This window comes from Xyrauchen texanus, chromosome 15 (assembly GCF_025860055.1).
Source record: "Xyrauchen texanus isolate HMW12.3.18 chromosome 15, RBS_HiC_50CHRs, whole genome shotgun sequence".
Lineage (NCBI taxonomy): Eukaryota > Metazoa > Chordata > Actinopteri > Cypriniformes > Catostomidae > Xyrauchen > Xyrauchen texanus.
The window spans coordinates 27,281,860-27,304,450 of NC_068290.1; the positions used below are offsets into that span (position 1 = coordinate 27,281,860).

Sequence of the window (22,591 nt, forward strand, 5' to 3'; positions counted from 1 at the left end):
TGACAGACTCCATGAAGTCAAAATGGGAGTTTTTGGCTTTTAGTCCATGTTTATAGCAACTAGTGTACTCCTAAAAGATGACATAATGAACCTTTAGCAGATACACACATTTAAAAGTACCGTATCATTCTTTCTCTCCTCTTTCTCTTCTCTGTGTAAAACACCAGATACACAGGGCAGGTTTCTGTGCTATTTGTGTGAGGGTGACCTGTTTTTTTTTTAAATATGTAAGTTGTGTGGCACAGCGAACATTAGTCAACTTTGAGATTTTCAGGCGGTTGTCCAGACTCTGGCTAAATATAACTATGTGGCTCCCCGCAAGAGTGCAGAGTTAAAAAACAACCAGCAGCCATCCGCCTAATCAAATCCAGTGAAAGCAATCTTTAGAGGAGAGGAGAGGAGAGGAGAATAAGAGGAGAGAAAGAATTGAAAGTTCTGCTGGCAGTTGGCAGTAATAAATATCAGCTCTTGCTGCAACTTAAATTTTTGCCAGAGAATGTATGTTTTTATGACTCAAACACTACTTAAATGATTGGAAACTAAACTAAGAACAAAAGAGGCAGAATATTTTTAAAGATCACATAAAGAATTACATATAATCAATACATCAAGCTATCTACTAGCCAAGCTCACATCCCATGGCAGTTACAACTGTTGATCACAGCTTTGGCCTGCAGTAGCATTTTTGTAAAAATTAAGAGAAGCTGGAGATAATATATGCAGCAGAAGTTAAACCAAAAAATGATAAGAAGAAGATGAAAGAGATGATCCTGAGAGAGAATCCAGAGATGATGCTGTCTGACTACAGTGGACCAGAACACAACAGAGCCCAGTGAAACCAGCTCTTCTTCACTGATCAGCCATCAGCCTGGCACAGCACTCTTTGTACTGCCATGAAATGCAGCAGAAAAGGTGGCATCAGTAAAGGTAGACACATCAATCTGGAAGGTTAAAAAGGGTCAAAGCTAACTGTAAACTTGTATAACAATGGTAGTCATGGACCAGGGGTCAGAACCCAGCCTTGATGAATTCCAGAAGAATTTCATGAACATTAAAATGGAGGTTCAGATGTTAAAGCAAGATCCTGAGGTGACGAGCAGTGTAGAGTCCTACTCCACAATAGTCATAAATGGAGCCCTTTGCTTGAGCACCCCTGAAGCATACAGGCACCCTGTCTCTCCTCAATATCCAAAGATCAAGGCCTTGAGAGACAACATCGCTGAGCTGGAGCGGACTACTTCCTTTTTAAAGAGGAAACTACCAACAACCTGCAGCTCCAAAACCAGACCAGCCACCTCAGCACATAACAACTTCATCAGCTCTGCTCTGCTGTCCGACATCGGGAGGAGAACAACCAGGAGCTGTGAGGGGAGCTGAGGAGGGTGAGAGAGGAGCTGATCAAGAGAGATCAACACGGCAATATGCTGGAGAAACAGCTGGAGGAGATGAGACAACAGCTGCACACAATCACCGAACAACAGCAACAGTGTACCAGCATAGAAACACTCAACACCTTTCCTCCTGAACATATCAAAAAAACTTAACACCAGCAGTGTCAACACACAAACACACACCATCCCATCCCCTGAAACCCAGCAGTTTTCTCAGGTCTCTCAAGCTTCTCAGAACTCCAAGAGAAAAGACATCAGACCACCATAACATCCAACAGAGAACAGAATAGACACCACAACATCATCATCCTCTGTGACGCTAACGGCAACCACCTTGACCAGAGCTGACTGTTCCCCAGGAGAACTGTGATTAAACTCTGGTGTCCCACCTCTCACTCTGCTCTGAAGCTGCTGAGAGAGGATGTTTTGGGAACACCATCACACATCATACTGGACACTGGGACAAACGACCACAGCACAGGAGAGTGGTTGTAGCCAAAGCTCTCAAAAACGTGGTGCAATCAGCTAGAGGAATCTACACCAGTGCCAAAGTCATCATCTCTAGACCGCTGCCTTGCAGAAATGTTCCACAAAACATCATCAATAGCATTAATGCAGAGATATCTGATGTGTGTGCACTCATGCTGAATGTACATATAGCAAATCATCATCTTATCACTCATAAGCACTTTTATGACCATCAACACATTAATCAAGAGGCCATGAGAATATTTGCTAAAGTAATCAAGGATGTAACACTGAAATGCTATGAGAACACCCTGACTGTGAGGAGAGGGTGAGACAGCATGCCGGCAAACGCAAAATGTTTGTACACAAAATGTTTTGAGGGTGAAAAATGTATTACAAAGTATGACATGGGGGAGAGAGAAATACAGAATATTTATTTACTGATATTATTGACATAGATGCTTGACAGTGCGATTTTAGTGATATGAAGAAAGAAAGAAAGAGGAAGAGTTGCAGGGAAAGTGATTGAGCAAATAACTCAGTGTTAATTGCTGGGGCCTGGTGTTATTTAAAGGCTGTTCTGCTTTTATTGAGTGCTACATGTGGAGCTATGTGGTTTTTGAACTCACACTGTCTTTCAATTTACTGTGTGTTGGAATTAATTACTGTATTTGGATTCTGTAACATTAGTGTTTGTGTATATCTGTGTGTGTGAATGTATGAACATGGTCAGAAATGACTGAGATGCCAGTGTGTGTTTGCACAGCTGCACTGGCTAAGGCAAAGTCTACTGGATGGCAACCACACCTGCAGCTCTGCTGACCCAGCTCCCTGTGTCTCTCTACATCAGCAAACCTGAGTGTTATTACAACCTTCCTCGCCTCACCCAACTACTGCTAACACTTAATCTACAGTAAGAGAGAGAGGAAGTGTGTGTATGTGTGTGTGAGAGAGAGAGAGAGAGAGAGAGAGAGAGAGAGAGTGTGTGTTGTGTGTGTGTGTGTGTGTGTGTGAGAGAGAGAGAGAGAGAGAGAGAAAGAAAGAAAGAAGGAAAGAAGTAAAGAAAATGTCTGTGAAAGAGAGTCTTTCTACTGTGTGCATTAAAATAGTGTAGTGAATGGAAAGTCTCAAATGAGTCTTAAAAACAAAGGCACGCCACAAGCTCATAAAAAAAAAAAAATACTCAAACTGAGTAGAATGACCTGATAGAAACAAAAAAGGCCCAAGAAACCCACCAGCCCCATCAACAACTTTGGAGCCGACATTTTGAAGAATTGTGTGTTTGTGTTTGTCACTGAAAGGGGTGTTTGACCAAAACCATAGAATATTTACTTTGACATTACTTTGTTACAGAACAATGATCTTTACTTGACCCTTTAATTTAACCAGGCTGTTTTGCTACTATACTTTTAAGACTTCTGTCTGTAAATAACCTCTGTTATTGCCTAACCTCTGCATACTGTAATAGTTCACAATGTGATTCAACACTGTTTAAAGTTGACTTGCCATTAATATGCTAATATAATGTGATTATAATATGACAAACATCTGTGCGAACTTGGTAAGGGGTTTGTGTTGTCTTTTATTTCAAAAGAGAATTGAATATGATATAGCTTTTGAAGGTGCACTTAGTTTTTTTTTCCCTCATTATATATATATATATATATATATATATGTGTGTGTGTGTGTGTGTGTGTGTGTGTGTGTGTTGGAAGGATTTAGTATTGAGACAACAGTTAAGAACACTGGCATTACAGAAGCATACATTACAGGAACTGACAGAGAGTGAATGGGACACAGAGAGCAATGAGTCTCTTTAAACATATCTTTGCTCATACACTGAAGTCTCTGAGGAGGGAATGGAATTACAGTTCTGAGGAAGCACCTTCAAAAGCATTTACACAAAAACAAAGGCACTATTGACCAGATGGACTCAAGTATGCTACACACTTTACATTATCTCCGAATGTGGTTGGGATCAAGGAAAGGGTAAAATGTTCATATTGAGAAAAAACCTTTCAAAAAGGATGGAGAGAGACTTTAACGTGAGACAGAGTAAGAGAGAGAGGGCTGAACTAGATTTGTTTTGAGTTTGAGAGAGTGTTGGGTCATCATACCATGCCATTTGGATGGCGTATGCAGTACGTGTCTCTCGTCCCTCCTGACGACTGATATTCTTGGCCGCTTCCACCACATCCTGTGTTGTCTGATAGTCCCTGAGAGACCACTCATGGACCGAGATTTCCCCGTACTGCAGGACACCCACCTGCACACCCACAGCCAGGGTGCGATTTGTTAAAAAAAAACAAAGGGGGAGGGGGGAATGTCAATGAGAATGTCATCATTTAAATTTTTATGTTGAAATTCAGACGATGGTTAATTCATATCATATCATTTAACAGTCTTACATTTTTAAACTGTAGACTAAAATCACAGAAAATAAGTATTTTAACTAAATTAATCAAAATAATTAACAGTATTGACAATTAACTGTTTTATTAACTGTCAATTATGTTAAACAATTAACAGGAGACATTAGGATTAGCTGTCAAATATTTTGCTGCAGGGCAAACAAATTACAAATTTGATCATCAGCAATCTGTTCCCGTTCCAGCACGGCCACGCCGTCATGAAGATTTCAGCGTTCTTTACCTTCTATGAAACACCCGGTAAATTAATCCCAGATTAAGGTTAACATTTTGGGAATCTGAACTGTCTGTGAGCTCATGGCTTTAATTATGGTTGTTTTTCATGTTCTCTCTGTGTCTGAAGATGTTGGTCATGAAGATACCAGAAAAAAGACGTGCCTCACAATTTAAGATAACGCTGGCTGTTGCGTATGGACGGATGTATATTTTTCTCAAGCATTTAATGCAATTAAGTGTTTATTCATCAATGTAAAAGAGAAACAAACCAGCATGTTTTCTTTTTATTAAGGTAGGGGCGGATCTACCGGGGTGGCACACAAAATGCCACCCTAAGAATCAGCATTGCCACTCCATCTGCCATCAGAACATAAATATCCAAATGTATTAAATATAAATAGTATTACTTTAGTAATGCTATTAATCGTAATACTTATTCATGTCTAACTGACTAAACTCTCACTGAATGCACAATGACTACAGACCCATATAGCTTGATTAATTACAACAGCGACTAATCCCATGATTGTTTACAGCAGCTGCAGCGGCCAATCACAAGATCAACTAATCGCCTACCTACTATTACAGCGCATGTACAGTGTTTGAGCTCTCACGGGATGATGAGTTTATATCCACAATAACAATGACCACATGGATAAATACATAAAAAAAAGAGGTAAAAGATAAAGTTCTCAGTTGTTTCCAAGTATTAACTGAATGATTATTAGATATATCAGTGTCAGTTATGGGTTGTGATATATCAGTGTCAGGTATGTGAAACCGATAAAATGTATCCCCTCCAGAGATAAAAAATAAATGACCAGAAGGCAGGATATCAAAAGCAGAGTCAGGGACATTTTTCTCTCATTATTTCACCTTTAGAGATGAAGCACTAAATGAAAAGAAATACATTTAAAAAAAAATAAAACCCAGTTATGCACATGGCTGGAAATCTGAGCTGCTCTGCCTGTATCCAAAATACAAGTAGACATTTAATTAGGCAATGTTTCAAAATGTAAACATTAATTTGACATGCTACTGGCGTTTGATATGAAAAGAGGCAAAATCAGTATGCCTATTATTATTTTCAAAGCTGTTCCTTTAAAACAGTCTTTTCTAGCCTACTTCATTTCATCCTCATAACAAACCAGTTACATATCTCATTTCTGGACTGTACAGGTATTATATTTCTGTGCTTTGTGAATCAGTCAGTGTTGGTTTTGTTTGGGTTGTCTAATTTCATGTTTATATCCACATTCTTAATTCATAGATAAGGCCTAAAATCTACCTACTGTATATTACATCAATTTAGTAGCATTACAAATCAATTCAGTAGCATGTTTAGTAAACAGTCTCCTCTCTCATGGATTCATATGTTTAATACCTGGACCCTTTTCACACATCTGCGTTCACAAATGCGGAAGTCATTATAGTTGGCTAAACTTGACTGGTGGTGAATGTGGGACCACAGCAACTTACATTTTTGCATACCTGTTTGCTCCAACAGCAAAAAAAAAAAAACTCTTTCTCAACTTTGCAAAAGAAGATGAAAATATACAGCGCTGGATAACAGCAGTAAGAAGAGAGAAACAGGCCAAATAATTTGTCACTCCCTCAGCAGCTGTGTTAAAAGTCTCATCGCAGCTATGGTAACTTTTTTCAAACTTATTCCATGGTAATATAATACAAAGTACAATGTTATAACTTTACACAAAAAATTTGTAAAATTGGAAATATATAAAAGTTTGCTACATTTATGTTGTTAAAGAAAGCGGAAACACCTCATAACAGGTCTGTGAAAAGGGTCCATTAAGCAAACAATAAAATCTTTAACTCTGTCACTAAATCTTTGATTGGTTGTGAAAACACTACACATGGCCCAAAAGTTGACAGCATGACTAAACGGGTCACTTAAAACCCATAATCTGCTCAACAGAACTCTTAACTAATTTGTTAGTCCTGCATCAAAATAATTGACAGTTAAAAAAACATATGTAAATAGCAGGACGTCTGAGATTAATATGATGTATTTATGAATTTATATCTGTAAAACGCATATAAGGGGTTAATCAGGCGTAAGTCATACCTTTCAAATTATACATTTGATAAAATTTTGGGGGAAATTGTCTTAAAATGTAATATATATTAAAAATAGCTTTGGACACATTTTTTAAAGCTATGATGGTAAAAGCAGCTATTTTTCATTTTTGTTTGGGGCCAGAGAAAATTTTGGCAGGGCCAGTCAAAAATCTGAACCACTGGCCTGACCTGGCCAATAGAAAAAAAACCTTAGCGTTGAGCACTGCAGGGGTTTAAAAAGATGAAAATCCAGGGTTAAATATAGTGTGAAAAGCTCTTACTTTTGTGATTCTATTTCATGAATAATAGTGGCACAGAAATATAACAATTCACCTTTTTAAAGGCAAAAGTAAAGGAAATGTTTGAGGCCATTCAGTTGCAGTAATTTGTGAATAACTCTAGAATTAGACGGAGATGAGATTGGGATCTCCACTATGTGCTCTGCCACACCAACAAAACACATGAAGGTCCAAAGCTGCCAGAGCAAGAAACGCTCCACAAACCAGAGGAATTTCCTTTTACCTCCTGTTGCCCTCAGCCTGCCTATATCTTAAATAACTCACATAAATGAAAGACACGACAGGAACTCAGTTATATACACACATTCATCTATTCATCCTCTCTCTCAATCCATCCATTTATCCACACATCCATCAGTAGATCTCTCTCTCTCTCTCTCTCTCGCTCGCTTCTGGTTTCACACAAATACTCTCTCTTAAACATGCATTCATAAGTTTCTAACTCCGTCTCTGTCCCATATAACCTTCTCCACTTGAAACCACAACTTCTGTCTGTGCACATTAATATTGCCATTTATTTTTCCCTGCCTGCCAGTACTGTTTCTTTTTGGGCTCAGTTCTCTCTGAGGAGTGGCTTGCAGCTGTGTTACACACACTCACTCATACCAGCTCAATGCATCACAACTAGTTCTGTGTTAGAGCGGCTGCTGACAACATTTAAGGTTAGAAGGCAAGTCTACACAACTGTCACAGTCTCATCCAAGTCACTGCTTCTTATATAAGAGGACACAGTGTGAGAGTAAAGATTTTGTGCTCTGGAAGGCCCGTGAGAGCAATGTCAGTTTGAATCATATATGGCATTTTTGTCTTTATAAAAAGCTTTAACAAATGTTTACTAAATTTTTAGATATCAGCATTTCAGAGAGAAAATACATACAAAGCTGAAGCAGATTCTGCTAGCACTGTAAAAATTGGTAATCTGCAATCGTTGACTTAAGGAGCTATTTCTACCTGTAATCAGGTTGATTCAGATACTTAATCAGATAAGTAAAAACAGATTTTTGCTTGAATCAAATCAATTAATTTCGATGTAACCACATGCATCACATTTTTAGGGTAACATTTCCTGTATTTCAGTAAGTGATTAAATTTGATGGTTGAATATGTCAAAGTGTCAGATAACAGTTATTTTAATAAAAACACATGCTGACACAGGACAGAGGCAGATCCTCTTTTAACGTAAATCTAAATTCCAGAAATAAGAGATGTTAGATTGCATAATTTACAGCCACAAAAAAATATAATTGTTTATGGATTATATGGAAAGAGGATAATCAGTGACAGTTTTGTTTGACTACTTGATTTTTATGAAAAATCTAAAAAAATTCACATGCAAAAATTAAACAATTTGAAAAAAAAAAAAAGATTATCATATTCAAACAGAAAGACATACCTGCATTTGCTCAGGGCTTATGTGGAACTTGCTGAGGATGTTGCTAAGGAAATTTTGCACCTCGGACCAGGGGTAGATACTATTGGATCCATCTAAGACAATCACTATATCCATATATGTGGTGCATCCTGTGAGACAAACACACACAAGAAATTAAGCAAGGTTAAATGTCATTATTGTCTTATATGTTAAATTTAATGCTGCTTATATTGGCTCATCTTTTTTTTTTTTTTTTTTTTTGTTGTTGTTGTAATAATGTTTTAGTCATGATTACTTTAACGAATAATGTATTTTTACCAATTAAAATGGCAATTTTTTTTCCTTCTAATTAATGAATTAATGAATTAATATTAAATCGATGTATTATTGTAAATAAAAATACATTATTCTAAATACATGTATTAAAATGTCAATATTTAACAATCAATATTTAAATGTATTAAATACATTTTTAACAACCATTTTCTTTATTAATTTTAATAACTCTAAACATAATCAACCTGACAACATAAACACTGACAACTCCATCCTTATGTTTTCAAACATTAGAGGAATATTCCAGGTTCAATTAAAGTTAAGCTCCATCGACAGCATTTGTGGCATAATATTTATTACCACAAAAAGATATTTCAACTCATCTGTTATTTTCCTCAGAAAAAGCAAAAATCAAGATTACAGTGAGGCAATTGTACAATGGAAGTGAATGGTGCTAATTGTTAGAGGGTTTAAAGGCAGAAATGTGAATCTTATAATATTATAAAAGCACTTCATTAATTCTTCTGTTAAAACTCATGTATTATTTGAGCTGTAAAGTTGTTTAAATCTGCCTTTTTACAGTCCTTTTAGGGTTTGTTGATATAACATTGTCATGTCAATTAAGTAGTAAAATCTGCTATAACTTAACAAAGAAAATATTAGTAAGCAATTTTATCACACTAAAATCATGTTAACACGTATTTGTTAAGGCATGTGTCATTTATGTATTGGCCCCATTCACTTCCATTGTAAGTGCCTCACTGGAACCCAGATGTTTGAATAAATAAATAAATAAATAAAAGGACAGACAAGTCAAAATTATTTTTTGTGGTAATCAATATTATCCCACAAATACTGTGGTCTGAGCTTAACTTGTATTGAATCCTGAACATTCCAAGTTCATTCCTAATGCTGCTTTTGATTGATGCACTGAGGATGTTTATCTCACTCTGGGCAGTGGGTGCAATGATGTCCTTGGGTTTCATGTCATGGGTGACAGATGCACAGATTCCTGTGCTGAACAGAGATGTACCACATTCCTGGGACCACAGTGGAGCGCAGGCCTGAATATAACACAGAGATTCCTCTAAATATGCCTCATCCAGAATCTATATAGCTTTACATTATGCCATTCACTTGATTAATTAGTCAAGGCAGTTACTGTTATGCTCTATGGTGTCCCTGAATTTAAACAAGCTTGTTGTGAACAACAGTCATAGAATGTGGCTTGCTATGAGTTATAAATATAAGATGCTGTTAGTATTGCATGTTAAGTCTGTTATTTGGGCCTTTTATGGCAAAGTTTAAAAGAAGGAGGAAACAATTGTGTGCTGTCAGGGCTACTGGTCAGACCAATAAAATCTGCTGAGGTGAAGTGAACCAGGGAAAGTAGGAGAGAGCTGGAGAAACAGAGAAAAAAAAGAAATAATAAGAAAAGGAAAAGGACATAACAAACACAGAAAGAGGAAAAGGGGCATGAGACACAGAAAGAATGATAATTGTTGATAAGAGTTGGTTTTTGTCATAAATATTTTAACACCGTTTGAAGCTGCCCTGCAATGAAGCAATTTAAACTTACTTGGTTAGAATGGGGGAGGGGGGCAAAAAAACACATAAAAACTTTAATGTCTTCAAAGCGTACCATTTATATGCCTGTGAAACCACTGTGTGGGAAAGAAGAAGGGAATGGACGGAGAGAATGAAAACATACCAAGAGATGAAAGAGGGACAATGATCCCTTCAGATCGAGACAACAGAAAGAAGGGTTTGGTTAGACTGAAGGGGGGTAAATGAGGAGAGAAATGTTCTGCGACACCACACCCTGTTATTACAAAGGCCTGTAGCAGAAAGATGGAGAAAGAGAAGGAAAAAAGGTTAGAATGAGTGTGTGTGTGTGTGAGAGAGCTGAAGTGCAATGGAAGAGGTGCTATGGCTTTTCCCCAGCCTGTCATTACAAAGGCCTTGAGCCACATTCCAATCTTGTTATACAGCTGACCAAAGGAACAATCATTCCAACACACACACATATATGCACATAGACAGACTCACAAACAGGTACATTTGCTTAGATTTTCAATGGTTTTGAATGAATGTGAAATGTAGGGCTTATTAAGTCCACACTGTGACTGCTAGTTTTAGTTGGCATGTCCCACAGTGAACTATGTGTGACTCTGTCTCAGAAGCAGCACTCACTTGCTATATCTGCTTAACTCTCATACACACACAAAAACACATTTTTTGTTGTTGTTTGAACATACATATCTGACTCCATCCAGCAAATCATGCACTCTGTCACATAAAAAGTCTGACTACTGGCGATAGACACCCAGTAATTCCACCAAACCCACAGCGGAGCAGGCCCAGAACTGGACAGATCTGGTTCATTGCGTTCTGCTCAACACAAAAAAATGTTAAAAAAAAACTTGCGTATGTGTAAGTGAGAGAATATGTGTGGGTAAATCATTTCAGAGGCTAAAACTATGAATGCGTTAAAAAATAGGAATGCCTACTTCGGTCGTGTCTGGGTCAGGTTGGTTTTCGTTATTCTTGCGCCTTGTTTTTTGACTGTTGCACTCACTTCATTCACTTATTAAACCCATTCATGTATTAATTCTAAGTCTTTATATCTATCTATCTATCTGTCTGTCTGTCTGTCTGTCTGTCTGTCTGTCTGTCTGTCTGTCTTGATTGTGTGAAGCCTTGTGCAATGCATGGAACAGATTTACTGTTCTGAGAATGGAGATTTCACCCGCAATTGGTGAGCCAGGTGAGAGATACCAAATAGCTATGACTTTGGTGAAATAAAGTACCAATTTCCTTCCAAAACAGCAAAATCTGTATATTATTCCAAACTTTTGGCCACCAGTGTACATGCAAGCTGTCGTATCTCTTTGTATTAGCGGAAAACACTCACTCACTCTCAGTCATCTGAACCAGTGTCAAAAAGGGAGCCACATGAGAGAGACCGGTAGCTAGAGAAAATAATAGTTTGAGATTTAAAAATTAGTTTTATATCTGTATAGTGTCTAATAATGAATTTGGAAAGTACACTTCAGTTTATCTTGCCAATAAAGCTTGATATGAATTGAAACTACCCATTTGATTCTATTATTAAAAAAAGTCCACTGGAAAAAGGCAGAAGATTTTGCACAACGTTAAATTACCGCATGTTCACAGATTTTATGGCACAAATACAACATTTTTTACAAAATAAACTCTATCTCCAAAAAACGGAACATTTGAATCTATCTCTCTATCTCTATACACTCACCTAAAGGATTATTAGGAACACCATACTAATACTGTGTTTGACCCCCTTTCGCCTTCAGAACTGCCTTAATTCTACGTGGCATTGATTCAAGAAGGTGCTGAAAGCATTCTTTAGAAATGTTGGCCCATATTGATAGGATAGCATCTTGCAGTTGATGGAGATTTGTGGGATGCACATCCAGGGCACGAAGCTCCCGTTCCACCACATCCCAAAGATGCTCTATTGGGTTGAGATCTGGTGACTGTGGGGGCCATTTTAGTTCAGTCATTGTCATGTTCAAGAAACCAATTTGAAATTATTTGAGCTTTGTGACATGGTGCATTATCCTGCTGGAAGTAGCCATCAGAGGATGGGTACATGGTGGCCATAAAGGGATGGACATGGTCAGAAACAATGCTCAGGTAGGCCGTGGCATTTAAACGATGCCCAATTGGCACTAAGGGGCCTAAAGTGTGCCAAGAAAACATCCCCCACACCATTACACCACCACCACCAGCCTGCACAGTGGTAACAAGGCATGATGGATCCATGTTCTCATTCTGTTTACACCAAATTCTGACTCTACCATCTGAATGTCTCAACAGAAATCGAGATTCATCAGACCAGGCAACATTTTTCCAGTCTTCAACTGTCCAATTTTGGTGAGCTCTTGCAAATTGTAGCCTCTTTTTCCTATTTGTAGTGGAGATGAGTGGTACCCGGTGGGGTCTTCTGCTGTTGTAGCCCATCCGCCTCAAGGTTGTGCGTGTTGTGGCTTCACAAATGCTTTGCTGCATACCTCGGTTGTAACGCGTGGTTATTTCAGGCAAAGTTGCTCTTCTATCAGCTTGAATCAGTCGGCCCATTCTCCTCTGACCTCTAGCATCAACAAGGCATTTTCAGCCCACAGGACTGCCGCATACTGGATGTTTTTCCTTTTCACGGCATTCTTTGTAAACCCTAGAAATGGTTGTGCGTGAAAATCCCAGTAACTGAGCAGATTGTGAAATACTCAGACCGGCCCGTCTGGCACCAACAACCATGCCACGCTCAAAATTGCTTAAATCACCTTTCTTTCCCATTCTGACATTCAGTTTGGAGTTCAGGAGATTGTCTTGACCAGGACCACACCCCTAAATGCATTGAAGCAACTGCCATGTGATTGGTTGATTAGATAATTGCAATAATGAGAAATTGAACAGGTGTTCCTAATAATCCTTTAGGTGAGTGTATATATATATGTATCCGTCTGTATTGCAGGCTGTTATGTTCATATAAACTGTGGTCACAACAGATGGTGATGGTTGGGTGAGACATTAGCGGTATTTCAGAGCCACTCATACCTCAAATGCATACTCACACATATAAAAACATAAACATGGCTGAATAATTCTTAAGAAACATTTTTGTGACTTTAGTGTTCAAATGTGCGATCTGTTTACCTTTAATACAATCCCTCTCTAGATAGTTTCAAATATAATCTCACCAGGAAACCTTCTGAAGCAGCTGGCGTCAGCGTCATCCCCAAATGAGAATTCTTTAGATTTCGAGACACATTCTGAAATGCAATTTCACCTTTACACAAAATAACACAAGAATATGCTGTGAACACTTACTGTAATATTCATGTACACCAAAGAGCCAATATTGAATGAAAATTTCAATAGCTAGGAAGTACCTAAGTGAACTTTTGAGCAATTAGAATTTATCTCATCTCCCACAATGCATTTGTAAATATCTCCCTTTCTGTTTTTGGATGGTCCATCCCATGGAGCACCAACCAGAATTCTGTAGCACAAAAAAAAAGTAATACAAACTAGTTTAAGACCTTTAAAGAAGACTCAAAACATATCTGTGTTTATGCACTTACTGTATTTTGTTATTGTTTGCGATCACCTGTTTGCACCACAATATGATGAAACATACACACTTTGAAAAATAATACGTTCTTTATCACAACAGCACTATACAATTTTGAGGGCAATATTCACAATTCACATGGTACTTAATAATTTTCAGTATCCTTTAAATGTGTGAGACTATCATTATCAAATCACCCCATTATCTGTGCTGTACAGCTTTTACAAATACTCACGATTTCTCTCCATTGTCGTCATGCTGTAGCACAGAGAAGCCGAACAGAGCATCTTCAGGCCCACTGAAGATCCGTGGCCTCTTCGCATCAATGTTAAAACACTCACACAACCCTAAGAGAAAGAGATTGTGTCTTACTGTTCAGAGTAATGTGTCTAATGCAGCTTCTAAACAATCTATTCTAGACATGGCTTGTAAATTCATTAGTATGGCTACATCACAACAATTTCTGTCTTTGATTTAGTTTTCTGTCAGAATAATGATTATTGTATAAAATTATTTGAGATATGGTAGTCAATAGTTCAGTAATGCATTTTTAGACATGTATATGTTTTAGAAATATTATTTTCAATATACATCACACATAATGTACAACATGTAACACAGTACTTCCCTTACCAAACTTTGCCTTAGTAACAATAGTTTCCACCGGAATACTAGTTCAACAGTGACAATGGAAACATTTTGATTGCTGTCTTGAAGTGACTGTTCATTTCTATTTTCAGATTTCTACACCTTCTAAACCTTGAATTAACTCAAAATGGATTTATTCCGACATCAAACTAATGATTATGTGAAGATCTCAAGTGTCACAAACTGCAGAGTAAGAACAATAAAGAAGAGTGATCACTGCAGTCGATGAATAAAAACAGAGATGGAGTGACAGACAGGAAAATGAAAGTTAGGGAGCAAAAGAGAGGAAGAGGGGCAAAACGTTAGTAAAGGGTGACAGTTGTAATAACTACCAAACATAGTACTTCCCTGTTATGACATACAGACCAGCCTTTTATATGACTGAGAGAGAGAGGGGAGGGGGGGGGGTAAATGTAAATCAAAACAACCTAAATAGCCTAAACTGAGCAACACAGAGGATCAGTCAGTCATACTCCTACCAAAAAAAAAAACATTTAAATCAATGAAACCTATCTGAGGGGAATTATCAGTTTTGTGAGCTCTACAGTGTTATACAGGTTTAAACCCAGACGTACACTGAAGTCTTATTCACTTTGGGTGAAGTTGTGTGCTGAGTGGATTTCATCGGATTGTTTACCCAGAGTGCAGACCTACATAAAGTAATAGGCTTTCAGAAAGGGAGCAGGCAGAGAACCAAACCCCACAGACCTCAAATCGGGTGCCTGCAATTCTCCCTCTCAATCTCACATCCTCACTCTCTCTCTCTCTTTCCAGTGGAATGAGAACACTGGGGGATCCAAATGGATCAAAGAAGAAATGGGATACGCAATGTAATTCATTCATTTATCCTTTTTTCTCTAACTGTTCACAAAACCTAACTTGCCTATCCACAAATCTCTCTCTGTCAGAGGTGTTAAAAGTCTAGAGAAATTATACTCTTCATAATGTTTAAGTATGCATTCTGTTTAATAATATATCCAATAAAATACCGGAGTAAAATTGTACATATTTCTACATTTAATTTTGACTTAAGGTAAAAAGCCAATTTCTTTTAAATGATTCAAGTTAAAATAGCATAACACATAAAGGTAAAATCAATGTGTGCAAATTTGATGGACGAATGGACAGAAGGACAGATAGATAGATAGACCGACAGACAGAGAGACAGAGGGACAGACGGATGGATGGGTAGATAGATAGACAGACATATGCAGTACTGTGCAAAAGTTTTAGACATTTGTGAAAAATGTTGCATAGTGTGGATGTCTTCAAAAATAATGACATAAATAGTTTTAATCTATCACTTAATGTAATACAAAGTCCAGTAAACATAAAAAAGCTAAATCAATATTTGGTGTGGCCACCTTTGCCTTTAAAACAGCACCAATACTCATAGGTACACCTGGACACAGTCTTGGTTGTTGGCAGATAAGATGTTCCAATCTTCTTGGAGAATTTGCTATTGTTCTTCTATCTATTTAGGCTGTCTCAAATGCTTCTGTCTCTTTATGTAAATTCAGACTGACACAATGTTCAGTAGGGGGCTTTGTGGGGGCCCCCTACTGAACATTATCTGTTGCAGAGCGCCCTGTTCTTCTATTCTAATCTTTTATATTTGCAAAAGTAATGTTTGTGAGTCTACAGTAACATTAATATTTCCTACTGACACACTAAAGCTGAAGATATAAATAACCATCTTAAGCCAAATGCTTTTGTGAAACATCTTATGTGATGGATAGACGGACGGACGGATGGATGGGAGGACAGACAGACAGACAGATAGACGGAGGGATGGATAGACAATCTGTTCAACAAAGTGAATTGGAAATGTACTTAAGAGAACAGTTATTCATTCAGTTATTCAAAGTACAAATTCCCCAATTTAAAACTTAAGTATAGTAATCAAGTTAATTTACAATTTTGACTTTACACCCCTGCTCTCTGCACCCATCTCATTTTTACACTGTGTTTGTTAGTCTCATCAGCTGTCTTGCCATTATTCTTCAATCTATTCCCCATTACTCTTACACCGATCAGCCACAACATTAAAACCACCTGTATAATTTTGTGTAGGTCTCCCTCGTGCCGCCAAAACAGCGCCAACTCGCATCTCAGAATAGCATTGTGAGATGCTATTCTTCTCACCGCTATTGTACAGATCAGTTATCTGAGTTACATTAGACTTTGTCAGTTCAAACCAGTCTGGCTATTCTCTGTTGATCTCTCTCATCAACAAGGTGTTCTGCTCACCAGAATTTTTGGTTTTTGGCACCATTCGGAGTCAGTTCTAGAGACTGTTGTGTGTGAAACCTGTATCTACATGATTAGCTGATAAGATAATTGCATTGATGATTGTTGTTGCCAGATGAGCTGGTTTGAGTATTTCTGTAACTGCTGATCTCCTGGGATTTAACATCCTAATATGTTGAATAAATATAAATAGACCAAGCTGTGTATTGCACATAATTATTGCTCAGTAAGTTTTGACAGTTCATGAGATGATAGCCTGAGGTAAAAAACTGTTCCTGTGCCTGACGGTTCTGGTGCTCAGTGCTTTGTAGTCCTGTCCAGAAGGCAACTGTTCAAAAAGTTAATGGGCTGGGTGAGTGGGGTCCAGAGTGATTTTTCCATCCTTTTTCCTCACTCTGAAAGTGTACATTTCTTGAAGGGAAGGCAGGGGTAACCAATAATCCTCTCAGCAGTCCGAACAGTCCTTTGTAGTCTTCAGATGTCCGATTTCGTAGCTGAACCAAACCAGACAGTTATTAAAGTTCAGAGGACAGACTCATCGACTGCTGAGTGTATCTGTATCAACAGCGCCTGTGGCAGGTTGAACTTCCTCAGCTGGTGAAGGAAGTACAACCTCTGCTGGACCTTTTTTTTACAATGTAGTCAATGTGTGTCTCCCACTTCAGGTCCTGTGAGATGGTAGTGCCCAGGAAACTGAACGACTCCACTGTTGCCACAGTGCTGTTTAGAATGGTGAGGGGGCCAATGTTGGGGTGTTCCTCCTAAAGTCCACAATCATCTCCACCGTTTTCAGTGTGTTCAGCTCCAGGTTGTTTTGATTGCATCAGTGAGCCAGCCGTTTAACCTCCTTTCTGTATACAGACACATAACCATCTTGGATGAGGCTGATGACAGTAGTGTTGTCTGCAAACTACAGGAGCTTGACAGAGGGGTTTTTGGCGGTGCTGTCTTTGGTATACAGGGAGAAGAGTAGTGGGAAGAGCACACACCCTGGGTGCACCAGTGCTGATCATATATGTGCTGGAAGTGAATTTCCCCTTTCTCACTAGCTGCTGCCTGTCCGTCAGAAAGCTGGTATTCCACAGACAGATAGACCTGGAAACAGAGAGTTGGTGTAATTTAGTCCAAAGAACAGCTGGTATGGTGGTGTTGAAAGCCAAACTGATGTCCACAAAAAGGATCCTTGCATATGTCCCTGGTCTGTCCAGATGTTGCAAGATATGAAGCAATCCCATGTTGACTGCATCATCCACAGACCTGTTTGATCGATATACAAAATGAGGGGGATCCAGGGATGTCCTTCAGGAGGGCCAACACCAGTCTCTCAAATTACATCATGACCACATACAACAGAGCGACGGGTCTGTAGTCATTTAGTCCTGTGATTTTGGGTTTCTTTGGGACAGGAATAATGGTGGAGCGTTTTAAGCAGCAGGGAACTTCACACTGCTCCATTGAGTTATTGAAGATCTGTGTGACATTTAGTCCCAGCTGGCCAGCACAAGATTTTAGACAAGTGGGTGAAACACCGTCTGGGCCCAGTGTTTTCCTTGTCTTTTGTTTCCGGAAGACACAGCACACCTGCTCTTCATAGAGCTTAAGTGCAGGTTGACTAACAGATGAGGGGAGGAGGGGGGTTGCAAGAGGTGTTCATGTTTGTGTGAAGTGAAGGTCAGAGTGGGTATGGGGTGTGAGACTGGGATTTTCTAATCTACAGTAAACACATTTAAGTCGTCAGCCAGTTGTTGGTTCCCTACAGTGTTAGGGGAGGGTGTCTTGAAGTTAGTAAAGTCTTTCAGACCAGAATGCTATTCTGAGATGTGGGTTGGCACTGTTTTGGAGACGCAAGGGGGACCTACACAATATCAGGCAGATGGTTTTAATGTTGTGTCTTATTGGTGTATATCACCCTCAAACTATTACCTTCATCCTAATGTACACTCTAAATATTCCCCTCTTCTAATGTACACTAGTATTTTGCGCTCATTCTTTAATGTCAGTTTGTGAGAAAGTGAGAACTACAGTATCCTTGGTCCTCTGTTTCAGCTCTGTGTTTTCTTGGTCCCTGCCTCCAGGGCCTTGTCATGACAACTGTAAACATTTATGTAGCTTGGTGGTGGAGAAGCAAGCCAGATTCTCTCACTCTATGCATACAAAAACACATAGGCTACAATCTCCAATACACTGTAGACATAAATACACACATGAATGCATACCCACACCATGTTGAGATGCAGACATTCTCACTCACCCAAGGAAGGACGTCTTTTCATGAAAATGTACAATTCAACCATGCCTAAATGTTTAAACTTTAAATACTGCACCATATGGGACATATTACAGAGAGAGAAAACATATTACTAAGATCGATGAAATGGAAAACAATTTTATGACAATAACGTTAGAAATGACACATTTAATCTGAGATAGTTATTCTTAATCTCTCTCTCACTCTAATTTTCTCTAACTCTTTTGTTTCTGTCAGTCTATTTTCACTATTGAGTTCAAGCAGGCACACATCTACATTAAATCTGCTTGTTTTTCCCCATTTCACTTCTCATGTCAGCCTTTGCTTTCTCTCTAATCTAAAACACAATCTTTTCTACACGTGTTGGCTTCATTTTAAATCCAGTTGTATTGGGTTTCCACTATGAACTGTTTTAGATTTCTGCCTCATGATGTTTCTATTTTACATGTTTTGTCTCAATCAACTCCAAGTGGTGGGGGCGGAAGGCTTGAGAGTGAGAAATGCAGGGAAACATTTAGATAAAGGGGGCAAGGGGGTTGAATTCCCAAAGCCCACACCTGTGTTCTCCATCTAAAGCACAGCAGAACATTGCTAAACACAAGAGAGCTTGCTCATCACAGAGAATCTGCAGAATCCATTAGCAGCAGCATACATGCTCAAAAACATACACCTACAGTATAATACTATGCCTGAATCTGATACTGGTATGCACTCACACAGATGCATATAAACACATACACATCTTGGACTTTTATTCTGTCATACTTAGCAAACAACTTGTGGTGTTACACTTGACTACAGTCTGGAAATATTTCAACCGCCAAAATGTTGTGGTCCATTAAAGCAGTACTTAGCGTTTACCATAATTTGTCCAGACGTGTGACGTTTTAATACTATGTAGTGCAAAGATAAGTAGGCAACATTTTATCTAAAATCTTACAGCTTCTTACAGTCCTGAATTTGAACAAAAGATTCCCTCACAGCCTCCTTATCTTGACCTGTTGATGTCTTTGTGAAGTCTTATTAGAGGCTAGTTGTAATGCAAACCTCACTGAAGGTCACGCTTGTGACAGCCCAAATAATTCCAATTAAAAAAAAAGAGGAGGAGGAAAGAGATGTAGTTATGATTAGAACAAAAAAATTAAATTTTCAAGCACTACATTTGAATTTCATCTCATCATATACAGTATAGAGGGTACTTAAACTTAACTGAGACACATCACTAATTACTGTATCATACAAACAGAATCTCTGGTATGAAAGGGTTTATAACTAAGCAAATTAATACTGTGTGTATGCCTAGATTCATGACATTAAAGATGCCATAAATCGCAGCATAATTTCATTTTTTTTAAAACAAAGTATTATTTTGCTAGAAACAACAGTGATTAAGGAGTCAGAAAGCATGAATAATAATCAAATGAATGACAATAATTAGACACATGAACAAAATAGGTTAAACTCACCATTGAGAAGAACTGTGATCTTCAATAACAGCAGGCACTTCTGCATCTCCATTTTTTCCTTTTATTCAACGAAGTGATTTAGTCCTTTTCCCCTCTTTAAGAGCAGCGCGTGCACGTGAGCATGCGCACACATCCGTGCGTGTGCGTATTTTCTCAGGTAGAGAGGAGCTTCTCTTCTAGTGGCATAACTCACGCGATCATATTGGAGTGCGGTACACACGGGCCACTATTACATTGCCTGTGCGTGAAAGACATTACTGTACAGTATTCTGGCATGGTAGAAAAGTTTGTAAAAAAAATCTTTTTACGTTTTTGGCCCAATCAGCTACCAGTTTTAGCTAAACATGTTCAACCACGTTTCCTAGCTGTGGTTAAGTGGCCTTTCACATCAATCACATCCTTGCGTTTAAAAAGCTAGACTGAAATAAAGCTAAAAAGCCTGTCTTCAGAAGCTTTTTAACTGTTCTTTTGAACTTAACACTGAGTCAGCACGGACGGACACGTTCGGTGAGAACGGCAGCTTGACATTACAGTGTATTTGCACATAACGTTAATTTATATAATTAATTAGGCTACTTGACAAATAACAACAACAATGTGAAATTGCAAGCAGCTATTTATTACAGAAACTAATAAAACATTAAATGTGAAGTTCATTCGTATCAGTCAAAATTATATTAAACAAAATAAATGATACACTGTAGTTACCTTGTCTCCGCCAACTAAACAACGTTCAAAATCCAGGTTTGCGCAGCCGCAACACCTGCTGTATTACAAATGAACAGCTTCCACAATAACTACATTCGCAAAAATATCACAAAAGATTGTGTTCTATGATATTCTGTCAAAAAAAAAAAAGTTGTCAATGATGAACGAGACGCTTTAAATATGTGGAAATGACCAAACGTGTTATCTATAGCTAACTGTCCTGAGGTAAAGGTAAAGTGATAATTTATCTCAAGTTTCTTGCCGCTTCCTTTCGACCGAAACGGGTCTCCAATAGATGTAGAAGGAAAAATGAAAGGGAGTCTTAATTCTGCAAGAAGACATTCACTCTCAGTCTCCCTCAGTCAACTGGATCTAAACTCTGAGATGTCCCAAATCTCTCTCTCTCTCTCTCTCTCTCTCTCTCTCTCTCTCTCTCTCTCTCTCTCTCTCTCTCCTTGAGGGTTCGATCCACTACATATGATAAAAGGGCGTGTAAAAAGTGGATTGACTGTGGATACTTACTACGAGTTGACGAATAATAGGCCTACAGTTTTTTTTGCGTCTTATGCCAACCCACTGAAGAGAGAGGTTTTGAGATGTTGTTATGAAATATTATTTCGGTATATTTTATTGTTGTTTGTATTGAGTTTTTTTATTTATTTATTTAAAGGTCATAGGGGAGTTTTACAAAGACAAAATATGTTAAAATGACGGTAAAATACCGGCAGCTGTGGTTGCCAGAAATGTCCAGTAAAAAAATACATTAACCATGTTTCAGACTTTTATTTGTATTTTTATATATATATACATATATAAAATGGTTCACTACCGTTTATATTATTAAATGATAATTAATAAATAATATACATGTAGAGACACATCTAACTCACACAAAACACCATCAGAGTGACACTAAAATAATGTAATTTAAACATGAAATATACCACATCAAATTTAACATAGAACACTCCAATGTACATCACTGACATCAAAAATAAGAAGAATCATATCCATTGTTATAAAAACTTAATGAAATGGGATGGATCATGCTATAACATCTGGGATTATTATTATTATTATTATTATTATTATTATTATTATTTGCCTGTTCATACCTATAATAACATGTTAATAATTAACATATAAGCAACCCTTTCCATTAATTATGATGTGGATCATACTAGCTAATTTGTCAATTATTCAGTAACAGTCTGCGCTTAAATGCTTCATTAACGAAGAATTAAAAATACTGTTATATTCCAGAATGGTATTACAATATCAATATTAGTATTAATATTATGTCCTATTTGTCTTGTCTGTCTTTTTTCCCCCGAGAGCTTTGGTTGAGTATGGTAACAGGCAAGACAGTGAATTTCAGTCGAGCTTGTACAGGTAATATTTGTCCACCAGAGGGCGACACAGTAACCCTTTTGTCATGTCACTGATTTTGAGACGCTTCCGCAAGAATCCTCAAGGTGGTGCTGTTGCGCTTTTCGTACGGTTCACAGTTCTTGACTTTATTTGTTTTTTTCTTGATAATCAACTGTGTGAAACAACCATGTGATTGTCGGCCGTTTGCGAGGATGTTGCCAAGAGTGTTTTCTACATATTTGTAACCGCATAAAATTGTG

At 38.0% G+C, this 22,591-nt stretch overlaps 1 protein-coding gene across 1 annotated transcript in view; it reads right to left on the reverse strand.

Annotated features, from left to right (window-relative positions):
- itga10 (integrin, alpha 10) overlaps window positions 1-21,334 on the reverse strand; it is a 47,581-nt gene extending 26,247 nt beyond the window's left edge. Inside the window, exons 1-8 of the mRNA XM_052144163.1 lie at window positions 20,961-21,334; window positions 20,253-20,490; window positions 13,876-13,987; window positions 13,459-13,568; window positions 13,267-13,355; window positions 9,480-9,594; window positions 8,276-8,403; window positions 3,977-4,125 (exon numbers count right to left, since the gene is read on the reverse strand). Of these exons, the coding sequence (XP_052000123.1) occupies window positions 3,977-4,125; window positions 8,276-8,403; window positions 9,480-9,594; window positions 13,267-13,355; window positions 13,459-13,568; window positions 13,876-13,987; window positions 20,253-20,304 (755 nt within the window). The 5' untranslated portion in view covers window positions 20,305-20,490; window positions 20,961-21,334. The remainder of the gene's footprint in view (window positions 1-3,976; window positions 4,126-8,275; window positions 8,404-9,479; window positions 9,595-13,266; window positions 13,356-13,458; window positions 13,569-13,875; window positions 13,988-20,252; window positions 20,491-20,960) is intronic.
- Between the last annotated feature and the right edge of the window lie 1,257 nt (window positions 21,335-22,591).